General features: G+C 31.8%; 1 protein-coding gene across 1 annotated transcript in view; it reads right to left on the bottom strand.

Annotated features, from left to right (window-relative positions):
* Positions 1-14,380, bottom strand: part of LOC139485066 (early endosome antigen 1-like) — a 28,438-nt gene extending 14,058 nt beyond the window's left edge. The window contains exons 1-6 of the mRNA XM_071269183.1: positions 13,578-14,380; positions 12,667-12,774; positions 10,782-10,910; positions 10,151-10,258; positions 8,496-8,708; positions 3,483-3,548 (exon numbers count right to left, since the gene is read on the bottom strand). Coding sequence (XP_071125284.1) covers positions 3,483-3,548; positions 8,496-8,708; positions 10,151-10,258; positions 10,782-10,910; positions 12,667-12,774; positions 13,578-14,353 — 1,400 coding nt within the window. The 5' untranslated portion in view covers positions 14,354-14,380. The remainder of the gene's footprint in view (positions 1-3,482; positions 3,549-8,495; positions 8,709-10,150; positions 10,259-10,781; positions 10,911-12,666; positions 12,775-13,577) is intronic.
* Between the last annotated feature and the right edge of the window lie 1,307 nt (positions 14,381-15,687).

Genomic DNA, 15,687 nt, shown 5'->3' with positions numbered 1-15,687 from the left:
CAACATTAGTATACCGCCGTTCGAAATTCATAAAAAGATTGAGAAAAAAAGAAAAAAAATCCGGGTTACAAACTTGAACTGAGGGAAACATATCAAATATAATAGAACTACGAAACAACAGAAACACAACATTAAAATTTAACACAAAGAAACTAACTATAATATACACATGGAAAAAAAGTATTGCAACACCTTGATTTTTTAAAATTTGAAAAATCAGCTTCTTTTTTTTGATGGAATATAATAAAATATGTGTATAATATCATTGAAACATAGTTCACGATAACATTGGCATTGCAACGAAAAAAAAATGTTTAAAAAAAATGATTTATATAACCACAATTTCAACTAGATTTGCCATTGCAAGCAATAGCGGAGGATGTCACCCCGTTCTTGACATTGTCACAGTAGCAGCAACCAGTTTGAGTGTATCAAAGTCACATGGCACGTCTAGTATACATGCCTTTGCCCCCTCCCCCCCCCTTTTTTTCTCTTCTCGTAGACTAAGAGTGATGTCTATTTATAGTTGGGGAACTCTTTAAAATCTTAAATTAGACACACGCTTGAGGAAGAAAGGTGCTGTCACGTGATACTGAAGTATATTATCGTGGAGTTAGTACATTACTATTCTTTTTAGAGGGGACCTTGGACAGACAACATGTGTATATATTGACGGAGCGGCATACTAACTGTTCATTTTATTCTTCAATATCTCGCGTATCACACGATACAAGTATTTTATCTTGTACAATTTAATTACACGCTTATCGATTGATTTCAGCTAATGTGTATATTTTTGCAGGTGTTCGATTAACGGATGTGTACTTTAATGCAAGTGCAGAAATGTCAATTATGTGTACTCTTCATGTTTCTCTCTCTCTCTCTCTCTCAGTGGCGATTTTCTCTTCAGAGCACGATTTTTGTATAGAATAGAAAGAAGCACGTTAAATTACATATTCGTTTTCTTCTAGCATATTCTAGAAGATGTTTTGCACATAGTCTTCATCACAGAATTTTGTCTCAAATTTTCGAGTTTTTTTTTTTTTTTTTTTTTTTTTTTTTTTTAAAGGCTGTTTCCATGGCAACGGCGGCCATTTTGAAAATTTCGAAGACAGATGACAATACAATAGCATTTAAACGGGAATGAGCTTAAAATTTGTACGAAAATGTTACTTTGACGTTTTTTACCATATGGGTCCAATGTGCACTTTTAGCGTTATCTCCATGGTAACAGCAGCTATCTTAAAAATTCCAACGGCAATGAATTCTACAGTTTATACTGCTGTTTTCTACTTACGGTTTTTTTTGCCGTATCTGTAGCGGTTTATTTTCTATGAATTAATTAAGGATTTATTTTCGTTTTTTTCACGTTTGGACCGTTTCCATGACAACGGTAGCCATTTTAAAAGTTCTTAAGATGGATGTCACGCCTTCTAACGATGAGTTATTAGTTCTGAAAGTTTCATTAAATTTGGACCATTTTTCGGTTTTTTACATTTTTGCCGTTTCCATGGAAACGGCGGCCATCTTGAACCATTCCATGCTTACTGCAACTTTGCACATGGGGATTGTCATTATGGGGCAGTTTTATAAATATATGTCAAGGCATCTCCGAGAAATCGGCTGGACAAAAAGTGTGGAAGAAAAAATTCGTAGAATAACAATATATCCCCCCTTTTTCAAAGGGGTGTCATAATAACAAAATGAAGTGTTTTTTGTACAAAAAAACGCATTTGACAAGTTTCACTGTAGTCGAACTTAACAATGTCAGACATTTCAAAATGAATCTTCAGATGACTGTTCACATCATGGTTGATCGTTATACGCCAAAGAATTAGTACTTTGTGCGCAGCCTCCATTCAAACGGATAACCGCATCTTAACGTCTTCTGATTCCTGCCATAAATCGACAACTGTGGATTCATTTATTTTCGTGGATACCAATTTTCGTGGATTATTGAAATCTTACATGTTCGAGGATATTTAATTTCGTGGTTTTGCTGAAGTCTGTATACAATCCTATAGAAAGTTTGTTATTCGTTGAACATTTAATTTCGTGGTTCACCTTTACCCACAAATTCCACGAAAATTGGTATCCAACGAATAATTATGAATCCACAGTAATTTGTTGCTAAGGTAGCAGCAACCATTTCTGATGAAGGGAATTGTTTATTTCATGTTGTGTTTGAACTGGGGTGTCCTTTCGCTCACTTTCCGCCCAATAGTGTCCCATATAAGCTCAATATGGTTCAAAGCCGGGCTACGATCGGGCCAAGCAAGATGAACCAAATTCCATTTGAACATTGGATCTTCCTCCACGATGCTAATTTCCAACTTTAGCGAGCTCTGCACTACATTGGATACGGAAAACTGTAAGTCTGCTCGTTAGCAAAGGTCTCCGAAATGGTATTATCGCACGGTAACCAGTAGCGATGAGTTGATCTCGAACAGTTCTTGTTAAAAGGCTCTTGTATGGCCACCACTCTTATTTTAGGATTGTCTTGTATGCAATGGGTTTCCTTCTGACCAACCTTCATTATGCTTGATTTTCTCTAGCAAATGGTATAGGAGGTCTTCATTATCTCGGAAGGTCTTTTACAGCGTTTATTGCCTGATTTTTATTCTCAAAACGACTTCAGTGGAATGGTGATGACCAACAATGCGTGCAGTTGTTACAGCGACATCCCTGCTTCTCTTATGCTGATAATCTGCCATCTTGCTGCAGTTAAGAGTTGTCAAGGACCCATTATAAGGTGTCAATCACATAATTTTAAAAACTTGGTTATTTAAAATGCTGAAAACAATGAGGATCAAAACATCTTTTTTGCTGTTTACGGGTACAGTAGCTGCATGTGCAGATAAAAACTTATCGAGTCGATATTTATTGATTAAACTCAGGTGATACTTAAATAATGTTAAACTAGTTCTATTTTACCAAATTATATCACAAAAAAATAATGAGTGTGTTTTTTAATTCAATTTCAATTTGGTGTTGCAATACTTTTTTCCAGGTGTATATAACAATGGCCATTTTCCTTACTTAGTACCACAGGACGTTTCAAGATAAAAATGGTGGGTTAAACCTGGTTTTGTGGCATGCCAAACCACCCGCTTTTATGGCAATGTAAAATATCACATTAAAATGACAACATTACATGACAGGACTACAATACAAATATAAATGGAAGAACATATAGGACAGAGAAAAAAACGAACAATAGCTAACAAAAGGTACCAGGTTTCAAATATAATTCGCCAGACGCGCGTGTCGTCCACACATATAGGTTAACACATATTGATGGTAAAGTTTTAATTCCATTAACACTGCCAAGTATGGGTTGCAACGATGCAATGCAAATACAATTAACAGATATCAAAACCTATCATGACAGCATGGCTACCGTCTTGTTTATTAAAAATGCAAAATGGAGTGCCAATTCAGATATATAAACCAGACAGAACACATTTCTATCTCATACTAACCTTTCGTTGAGATGTGCTAGTTTGTCATTGGCTATCTTGAGTTCTCGATCTTTGTAATGAATCTCACTAAAATTGTATATAAATAAAACATGAAATTGTGTTCTCTTTCATACGTATAAATAAATAAAAAAAATGACTACGACAGTGTTTTAACGGTATGTGTATATTGTATCTTCCTTTGTTGTACGTGTAAAATGTGTAAATAAAAACTAGAACGATTTAAAATGGTCACTAACAGCAAGAAAAAAGAAACAGTAAACAACCCTGGAGAGACACACACATAAATAAAAATCGTATGCAACTCACAAAACCAAATTAAAACCTTTTTGACCAAAATAGTACAACTTCAATTGGGGTGAAGCAAAATACTCCTAAAGGCTACAAAATTGTGTTGAGTACGGAAGCCTTTTAGGGCCATGCCACTTCAATTTTTACAATTTGTTATAAGAGATTATTAATTTGATATCACAGATTGTTAATTTGATAGTTGAGCATTGAGTGATTGCAATTAAGCATGATCTGAATTATTTGATGTACATTCTCAAAATATATTACCTCAAAATTATGATGTGGATCAATTTTTGAAAAAAAATAACCAAGATAAAATACTTAATGCTCAAGGAAAGAATCTTTTAGAATTATATATGCTTGTCATCAAGACTACGTGTACTTAACGGCAGAAACATTGGTGATTCTTCGGGATATTTTACATGTTTCACGCCCAATGGTCTGAGTACAGTGGATTATGCTTTTGTAAGTAAGAGTCTCCTGACCTCAGTAATATACTTTAAAACTAATGAAATCAACTACCTTTCAGATCCTGCACAAATTGAAATATTTCTTAAATGTAATATAAGTGAAATACAGTATCCTTTTCCAGAAGACAAATGGAAACCAATAATATTTCATAAATGGAACGATAACTCCAAAAATATATTAATCCAAAACATATCATCTGAATTTTTTTATAAATGAAAAGTAATATAGTGAAAATCATAATGGGATAGATCAAGCAGCTAGTATAAAGCTTGATTTAATTTTATGCAAACAGAAAAATCTTGTACACTAAGACACGTAAGAGGTAAACCAAACTTTAAAAGAAACAAAACAAAGAAACAAAAATGGTCAGATAATGAAGTATATGAATATAAAAAGTCAATAAATGCAGTCGGAAAAGAATTAAGACAAAATCCCTTTAACTGTTCACTGAAACATAAATACTTTTGTTTACTCAAATCTTTTAGAAAGTTAACGAAACAAAACAATAGAATATAAAAAGAAAACCTTTGATCAACTTTCAGATTCGATGAATAAAAAACCTCAACACTGGAAAATACTAAAATCACTAGAAAACAAAAATATAGATTGAGATGAAGATTTAAAAGAAATGTTAAAGGGCAGTGAAAGCACAAAAAAACATTTCCAAAAAAAGGAATGTTTTCAAAAATTAATGATATTTTCAAACCAAAATTGAGCAAAAGCTAAACAATATTGAAGATAATATTTCTTTTAACCTGGAGACAGACAGTCCTATTACTTGCTCTGAAATTAAATGTATTATAAACAAGAATGTGTCCACAGTACACGGATGCCCCACTCGCACTATCATTTTCTATGTTTAGTGGACCGTGAAATTAGAATAAATTCTCCAATTTGGCATTAAAATTAGAATGATCTTATCAAAGGGAACATGTATACTAAGTTTCAAGTTGATTGGACTTCTACTTTATCAAAAACTACCTTGACCAAAAACTTTAACCTGAAATTTGCACTATCATTTTCTATGTTCAGTGAACCGTAAAATTGGGGTCAAAACTCTAATTTGGCATTAAAATTAGAAAGATCATATCATAGGGCACATGTATACTAAGTTTCAAGTTGATTGGACTTCAACTTCTTCAAAAACTACCTTGACCAAAAACTTTAACCTGAAGCGGGACAGACGGACGAACGAACGGACGGACGAACAGACGGACGAACGGACGGACGAACGGACGGACGAACAGACGGACGGACGAACGGACGGACGAACGGACGCACAGACCAGAAAACATAATGCCCCTCTACTATCGTAGGTGGGGCATAAAAACTTAAAAAATGGAAAAGCAAGCGGTCCAGATACATGTAGGTGTTGAATGAGGTAATTAAATTTAGTTGTTCAGTAACTAACAAAGCATATGCTAGACAACTTTATCTAATGTTAAAAACAGGATACTATCCAACTTCATGAAATTCTGCATACATAACTTTAAATCTGGTGACAAATGTAATCCAAGCAATTACAGAAGAATTTCTTTAATCAACTGTATATCCAAATTATTTAGCAGTATCTTAAATCAAAGAATGATTAAAACTATGGGAGAAAAAATACCTAATGCCCAGTTTGGGTTTAGCGTTAATCATAGAACTGCAGACAGTGTCTTTATCCTTAAAACTTTAATTAATAAATATATTCATAAAAATAAAAGAAAAGTTTATGTCTGTATTGTAGATCTTAAAAAGTCTTTTGATTCCCTTTGGAGAATTGGAATGCTTTATACATTAGCTAAAATGGGGGTAGGGAAACATATGTCTGAAATAATAAAACAACAGGTTATTCATACTGAAGCATCTTTAAAATATAATGATAAACATTCTAGATTCTTTTCCATTGACCGAGGAGTAAAACAAGGGGACAGCATTAGTCCTACATCCTTCAATTTATTTATTAATGACATAGTTGAAAATTTTGAGCATAGAGTCCATAAAGGTTTGAAAACCCTAGCGAGAGAGTATTAAATTCTGCTATAGGAAGTCTTTTGTTTGCTGATGACCTTATCATTTTATCCGAAAGTAAAGAAGGTCTTCAAAATAGCTTACATAACTTATTAAATAACTGTGAAAAATGGCAGTTATGTCTAAACACTAAAAAAAACCACAAAAACAATGATCATTGAACAAAGATCTTCAAAGCTGGAACCATACATTGTAAGGTTCAACAATGAAAAAAATTGATAACGTTACTGAATAGAATAAAAATAAAATAATGGAAATCTAAATACAAGTTTAACAGATTTAGCCAAGAAAGCTAGGAAAGCTCTGTTTTCAATAAAATCACATGCAGCCTTTTGGGGAAATTTCCCTATTATTGTATCATGTACTCTTTTTGTTTATTTTATTACACCAATTTTAACATATAATGCATAAATATCATACATGGATACATATCATTCTTATCACTGATGAGTCTTTTGTAGACGAAACGCGCGTCTGGCGTATATACATGTACAAAGTTTAGTCCTGGTATCTATGATGAGTTTATTATAGAGCAAAAGGCAGATTAAAATCCCAAAACAAAGATATAGATAATTCGAAAAAGTTCATGTTAATTTCTGTAAATATATTATAGGTACTAAAAAACATGTGCTAATTTAGACGTTAAAGTTGAACTTGGTAGATAGCCAATAGATAATATATACAAACACAAGCTATTCTGTATTGGGCTAGATTAAATATCGAAAACATAAACCCATAACTAAAAGAAAGTTACACATTTAAAACACCTTGATTCACAAAAATGCACAAGGAATTTATACTTTGTCCACTTTTATCAAAGATTCTACAAAAAAAAAGGCACATTGATATACAAAAGATAGTTTCCTGTCAAAATATAGAACAAGTAAAATAATTAGTGACCATTATTTACTCAAAGAGAAGGGTAGATATCTAAAAATACTTCGAGACAATATAACATGTCCAACTTGTAAAATTTTAGAAGATTAAAATCACTTTCTCCTCTACTGTCAAATTAATAATGACTTTTTTTTAATGATATTGCAATGCATAATCCTATGTTCCCAAATCTATATGATACTGAAAAGCTAGTAGTCCTACTAAATCTTTCAAATATAAACCAAGTGAAAAAACAGGTTCCTTTAGAGCTGAGGACAGGGGACCCTTAGTTATTTTTACTTGTATAAATATATATAAACAAGTCTAAATTGAAAACTACGTTCAAACCTAATGAGTATGATTGCGTTGGATAAAAAATGCAATTTTTATACGTGTGCATGTAAAACAAATTTCGTTGTAGAAGGGTCTAAATACAGCACAAACAACATTTTCCAAAAGACAAAAAAAGTATATATATAAAGAACATCAGTTGTTCGACCTGTTAGTCAAATGCGTTTTGTTTAAATATACTTTTTCACATTTTTGGTCTTTTGGAATATGTTGTTTGTGCTGTTTTTAGACCCTTCTACAACGAAATTTGTTTTACATTAAATTTCAATTTAGACTCATTTATATATATAGATTCTACCACTGCATCGAGTGTAATACGATATTAATCCACTCGAGACAGTTAAATTTTCAAAAACGCAGGCTTGCCCGAGCGTTTTAAATATTTAAAATTTAACTGTCGAGAGTGGATAAATATCGTATTACACGAGATTTGGTGGTGGAATCTGTTTCTCTAATGATTATCTAACATCATGCAGGCAAACTTATTCCTTTTCGAATGATCTGCAAAAAGATGTGTTCTTTCTATGTGACGTCATCAGGCATGGTCGCATTTTTCATGCCATCACAATGGGAAATTCAGAGGAAAGCAAGAAAATTCGACGTCATAATCTGATTCTAACCAATGAAGTACTGAGATCAAACGAACCACACGTTGATTAAATTTTGTTTATACAATGGGTGCAGAAAGGGATAAATTGACGAAGAATTAGAGAAATATATATATATATATATGTGTGTGTTGTGTGTGTTCAACTTAGTTATTTTATTGTTGTTGTTACTTTTGTTTATGTCACAAGTACAATTGTACTTAATATATGACAATAAATAAAGAAATATAATTATTATGTTTTATCAATTATAAATTCGGTAATCAAAGCTTCATTAAACGATTAGAGGGCCTCCATTTATATGTCAATTTTTCACTGTTTGAGTCTGTAAATTCTAACTGACTCCTGTATTGTATTAAAAAAAATGATAAAAAAAATAGTTATGGTATCATGTTGTACTTACGACCCGCTAGCGCTGCTTTTCTCATTGAACGTTTTCAACAAAGCTACTAAACACTGTTCGTTATTAGAAACCATGTGTTCAACTTCCTTCAAATTATTTAACGATGCTGGTCTTTGACATATAAGAGATACAGATTCCATATGTTTTCCCTCGCACTTGTCTTTTAAATTTTGTATGTTTCTAGAAGTAAGTTCTAATGTTTCTCTCAACAATCTGAAATACATTTCATATGATTATACAATTTTTTAAGATACTGGAGTCGGTTTCACAAAAAAAGACTTCCGACTAAGATTGATCGTAAGTCATGAAAAATTCAGTATACTTACAACCAATCTTAGTCATAAGTTTGTTTTCCCTATTTACTCTGTATCGTTACAGCACATAAATGTGTCATAACGAATGCTCTAAGAAAGTTAGAAACATCATAGAAGATCGGCAATATGAATTATATTTTATTGATTTACAAATAAATTTCTTGGTATTCCTAAACGGAAGATTATACACACAGAAGAAGAAGTATACTTTACAACAAAATTATTTTTATTTACCTATCATATAATTTTACGTAATTTTTTTTTCAAAGTTGATGTTCTTAAAATTGTTTAACAAAATGTTACATTTCACAGGGTTTTTATACTTTTACCTTAGTTTAAACCAATTAATTTACCTTTTACCTTATTTTTCATCCATTTTTTTTTTTATTAACTATGTATTTGTATTGTATCACAGATCAAATGTATTCGTTAATTGTGTGTAAATTTGTGTTACTTCATTTTTTGATTTAGTTAAGCCTTTCAATTGATATTTTATAGTATGTCTTTCTATTTTGTGATGTTACACTATTGTTTCGGATAAGAATAAAGGTGCTGTACCATTAAAACGTTTAATCCCGCTGTAATTGTTTGCACCTGTCTCAAGTCAGGAATCTGATGTTCAGTGGTTGTCATCTGTTTTTGTGGTTCATATGTGTTTTTCGTTTTTATATAAATTAGAACATTTTTTTTCCCGTTTGAATGGTTTTATACTAGTAATTTTTGTGGCCCTTTATAGCTTGGTTTTCGGTGTGAGCCAAGGCTCCATGTTGAAGGTTGTACCTTGACCTATTATGGTTTACTTTTATTAATTGTTACTTGGATGGAGAGTTGTCTCATTGGTACTCATACCACATCTTCCTATATCTATTAATGGAACACAAACTTATAACTAAATATTATAACAACGATTTTTGCTAAGTATGGTAATGTTTGGTTTAATAGTTTCAAGGGAGTATATTTTTGTAAACGTTTTAACAACGATGGACGTTAAGTGATGAGAAAAAAAATCACTTACTTAGGGCAAGGTATCCAAATTTGTAAGGTCTCAACGAATATTATAAAGAAAGAAATGCAATATTTAAATCAGTTTCGAATAAACTATGTAATTTATGCTTTCTTGTTACGTCTAGTTTAGTCTATACGATGTCATAATGGAAGTAGCACTAAGTAAAGTGCATGCGTTCATTACAATCGCGTTTTATCTACATACAAGTATTTCATTCAAAAGTTTTATTCCACAAAATCTGTTTAACATCTTTTGGAAATATACTTGTTGACTCAGGGTATAATAGTCCAATATAACTGTATTCATAAAAAGAAGGTATTACATTTTGTACTTACTGTGCTTCGACTGTTTTTGAATTTAGTTTTGATTTCAACTGTGTCAGTTCTTCTCTTTGTTTTTGTACAGCTCTGTCAGTAAGCCCTGAAGCTAGTTCTTGTTTCTTTCTACAATTTTTCAAAATCAAACTTAACACAAAGAAAATTTTAACAAGTCGAGACTACTAGAATTCAGACGTCATAATGCATTTGCAAACTTATTTTCCCAAATATACAATATGAAAAATCATTTCTCCTGAGAAATATGCCAATCGACATAAGGAACTACAATGCATTGCGCCCCGGATACGGGATACTACAAATTTACTAACATGTGGAATTGATAATTGTATCTCGAAATTTAAGAAGTCAGGAGGCTGTTGTTAGGTTGTTGTCGTTGGTTCATGGCTGTCATTTTTGTTTTTTGTTTATCGTAAATTGTTTTCTTATAAACTACATATGTAGGCTGTTAGTTTTCTCAATTGAATTGTCTCATATTTTTCATGCTGGGGCCTTTTATTGCTGGTTATAATGTAAAGGTTTTTTCATTGTTGAAGGCCGTACAGTTGGTTGTATATAGTTGCTTACGTCACCTTGTAAGTTTTCAATTGTCATTTTATATCGTTTTACTGACAGACTGAGTACAACTTACCGTGATTCGTCTGATTTTAACCTAAACTCTAGATCTGTCTTAAGTTGTTCCCCTCCGTCTTGTTGTACTGGTATGTTCTCTGTTTTACCTATTCTGGATGTTACACCAGTACCAAATTCGTCTCTTTTTCTTAAATGTTTATTCAAATTGGTTATTTTTTTTACAAAGTACTATTAAAAACCACATGAAATTGAACAGTATAGAAAATATTGTCTACGAAAACACACTCCATGTTTTAAGACGCACAAAAAGAAAAGACACTGCATACATGTATCTGTTACGTACAAAATGTAATGACGACAAAAGTGATAAGTCTCAAACCTTTTTTTCACTTTTGTTTTATTTTTTCACTTTTATTTCACTTGTTTGTTTTTGTTTTTTTTTTTGTTTGTTTGTTTGTTTGTTGTTGTTGTTTTGTTTTTTTGGAGGGGGGGGGGTCTCTTTCTATATAAATGGTAGACACAGACGTGCAGCTGGTGCGGGTCGCTTTTTGGGAATGTCAAACATATCAATGGGTTGCAATTTCACGGAGGTAATATAACAATGGGTAGGAACTTATATGTGAATGGGTCATTAATGTTTATCTTTTGGTAAGATGTCTGTTAAAACTGTGTTCATAGAGTGGTCTCATTGGCTATTGTTACATGTATACAATTCTGTTTTTGCGGATACATTTTACTGTAAAAGCTATCTTTTGGGGATAATTTTCACCATGCAAGATGTCCATCTTGAATGATTTAAAAAAAACGTTCAAGGTGTGAAGCCAAAATTATGAAAAGAGATCTACCTCGTTCCCAAACATCGAATGATTTTACGTGGTACTGATCGAAGACCAGTCACTGTCATTTACCATTTATCGTCAGCTGCAATTTGGGGACATAACGTACACGCTTTTTGATGTCCTAGATTAATTAGAAAAAAAATATACCGTTCTGAGACAATTTGATGCCTCGTTCACACGTTAATTTGATTCGAGAATTCGGATCGAATACGAATCGAATTCACTAATCGCGTGCACACACTTTTTTTAATTCGAATCAAATTCGAATTGGCTAATTCGCATTATCCAATTCGCATTGATTCGAATTAAACGGTGGTATGGACACTTTTTAAATTGTAATTCGAATTAAATTATAAATAATCAATTGATAATGCGAATTAATAGTTAACGTCGTTAGGACAGTAAAGCGAATTTGACACGCATTGTAATTCGAATTAGAATTGACGTTATTATAAGTGAAATTTCTTTCAAGTGAATTTCAAAAGATTTATACATTTCAGAATTAAATCTATAAGTCTCTTGAATACAGTGCAAGTGGTTCAATTTACATAAAGTTCCTATTCAAAGTGGAAAAGAAACCTTGAAAATGTATGGTCATACAGATTATGGAATGGGTTCAATTGACGTACACTCTTTTTTTTTAGTTATACAAAAGCAACAAAAAACAACAACACCACCGATGAAATATAAACTCTGTTTTTTAATAGCAAGATTAAAAAGTGACTGTAACTGGTCATCGGACATGTACCTATTACCGCCAGAGTGAGTGAGTAAATTATTACGTTCCCGCAAATATCAGCACACCTCTAACCCCGTTTTCGTGCGTATTTTTTTCTTGTGAAGCCCATTTTATGGTTGATAAACCATTTTGAAACCCCTCTTATTAATGTCCTACTAATATTTTCAATAAAAGTTCCTGTAACAAATTATTAGAAATATTAAACTAATAATTTCTGACGGTAACTTGTACTCTACTAGTAAGATATTTTTTTAGTTCACGTCTAACATGTCCTAGAGTATGCACACATTGTCAAATTCATATTAATTTATGTACATGAAATCGATCGTTTACTATATTTTATGTTAAGGAAGTAAGTAACTCACTGAAATTCCTGTCTTTTTAGATGTGATATTGTCGTCAAGCTTTCTTCTTTTTGTTGTACATGTGCTTTCACTGTTGGATTCGTCGTCATTGTAGGTTTTGTAACCTTTCTAAATTGTTAATTGGTTTCATGTATATGTACTACATTTTACAATGAACATTTGCATAAATAAAATCTAAAGACAAAGTCTATGGTATCTGTTACCCTATGAATATCGTTTTAATATTCATCTTAATTGCGGTCTGTAAAAGTAACTTTTTTAAAGTTTTAAAGTAGGCTCATTACAACCTCGTATCGCACTCATCAAAATATTGCTCATTTATTGTTTAAACTTCTAAGGTGAGACTTTCAAGTTGAATGATGCATAAGGTCAATTAAATGACAGATAACGAATGCTAATGGGTTATTTCGAACGGGCTTACCCTCTCGGATCACCCAAATTACTCAAATCTGTTGACTTCGTTTTCTTGTTTTCTTTCATTAATGATGGTTTGTTTCTTCTTTTTTTGTATTTTCGTATGTTGCCGCAATAAATAATTTGTATACATTTTGTACTTCGTATATACAGTGGCGGATCCAGAAATTTTCATAAGTGGGGGCCCACTGACTGACCTAAGAGGGGGCCGCTCCCGTCACGCTTCAGTGATTCCCTATATAAGCAACCAATTTTTTTCCCAAAAAGGGGGGGCCCGGACCCCTGCCCCCCCCCCCTAAATCCGCCTCTGATATATCGATTCATGTATATATGCTCGGGTTGTTGTCTCTTTTAACACATTCCCCATTTCCATATTCTCAATTTTAACATTTATTATAAAATTGGATAGCAAACATTGACTTCTCATTATCAAAGGTTTCTTAATTGTCTTCTCTCCGTCATGCATATATGTAAAACAAATAATCAAAAGCACTTACACTATGTGAATGGTGAAGTGTGGATTCTTTGTGTCCACATCCGATGTCTGCTCGGACCATATTTCCAAGTCTGGATCTTCTTCGCATTTTGCCGGAGTATTTGTATATATTTCAACGGCATTCTGGTACTGAATGAATAGTGATATAAATTGTTCATCTCCATAAATAGACATCAATTTGGTTTGTGCGTTTTGTATTTCTTCATAAACATATTGAGCTGCCCTCAACTGTTTTATTTGCTTAAACAATATACCAAGCTCTAGTGGTGGGTGAGTTTCTATAGCATGCCAATTCAATATCATTCGACCGATCATTTCTTGTTTCCCTAAACTATACCTGCTACCGTAAGGGAAACGGTCAACTATATCTGTTAATTGCTTTTTAAACTGTCTGAATTTGATCTCCCTTTTGTCGATTTCATAACGAGTAGCCTTTAGAATTGCACGAATGCCAAGTTGTTCTTTCGCGGCCACTTTCTTTTGCTCGTTCTTTACTTCACATAAATCGATAACGTTGTGAGTATTGTGACTTAAACTCAACTTTACACAATCTATACATAACATTACATTGCAATTACAACAGTAAGAGATGAATCGTTCGTGGTAATGAATTTCACATATTGTTTTGCTGAAGTCAAACGTTGGAAGTTCGAAAAAGTGATTACTATACCTCTGACTATGAACACGTTGACATCCGATACAATAAGGGTTATGACATTGTAAGCAGTAACTTGGAGTATAAATTTTGTTAGAACAGTCCTCGCACTTTATATTCATTTTGATATATTTTTTCTTTAAACTTCCTTGTTGGTATAACAATCCAAGAACAGTAACTCTGGAATCAATTTCACAAAACATCGTAAGTTTAAGTTTTAAGTGTTATACTTACGAATTTCCTAAGTGCAATCCTAAGACAATTTCACATAGCATATCGTAAGTTTTAATCCTACACTTCCCAGCTAACACATAATATTTTCTTGATATTATTGACTGGTTATATATGTTTTTCAAAAATATTTACCAAAAAATATTTTAAAGACATTTTTTTACATCATAAATTATGCATTAATGATATTTTAACAATAATATTTCGTCCCATTGTTTGATTGCTAATATAAACACATTTTTTGTAAATATTTTTTTTATAATGAATAATAAATATTCTTTGCTGATGTTTTTAAAACGTTAAATAGACAGTTTTATAAATGAGAACAATTGTATTTGTCGAGGAGATATTTCTTTGCAATATTCAATCAATATCTGATGGACATTTTTATATAACATTTAATATATATATTTTTTAGATGTGTAAAAGAAATATTTATAACACATTTTTGATTTACATCTATGTAAAGCATAGGTTTGATGTATAATAAAATATCTTTTTGATGTAACATCAATATACTTTTCTTGTCCTAATCAAAAATATAAAAATGGTAATATTTCAATAACATCATAACAATATATTTTTTCGATTTTGTTTAGAAAATATTAGTTAAAGACTGTTTCATAATAGTTTTAAGATAGTATGTTTAATAGATATTTGTAAGATGTATGCTAGAAATGTTCTCCAAATGTTTGTCGGTGATATTTGAGTGAAGCACATGTTTGATATGAAAAAAGAAATATTTTATAAACATTTTTACATAATATTTTTAATTGATATTTGTAAGATGTACGACAAATGTTTTTCTTATGTTTGTTAGTGATATTTGTGTGAAGTCCATGATGTTTGATATGAAAAAGAAAATATTTTTTATATAATTTTTTAATCAGATTAACATGAATGTCTCCTCATTTTTGATAGAAAAGTCTTAACAATTCTAATCTAACTTAAATGAAAATTCAAATCAAGTCAAAAGAAAAATTATCTAGCGAATAACGATTGTGTCCTAAGAGCATTGAGGACCCAGTAAAAAATCAAAATGATAAAGTCATACCAAATAGGACTACGATAATCTGTGCCTAGAACTAGAAAATTCTTTGTATTTTGTATAATTCAAAGTTTTTTAAACAGTGTTTATAAAAAAATATCATTGATATTTCATGCCAATAAAGAAATATAAGCCAACATTGTGCCAACAATATGCCAACGTATTAGGTACTTATCT

Source organism: Mytilus edulis, chromosome 8, assembly GCF_963676685.1.
Source record: "Mytilus edulis chromosome 8, xbMytEdul2.2, whole genome shotgun sequence".
Taxonomy (NCBI): domain Eukaryota; kingdom Metazoa; phylum Mollusca; class Bivalvia; order Mytilida; family Mytilidae; genus Mytilus; species Mytilus edulis.
Note: the sequence above shows the minus strand (reverse complement) of the source record. Positions and strands in the feature narration are given on the sequence as shown.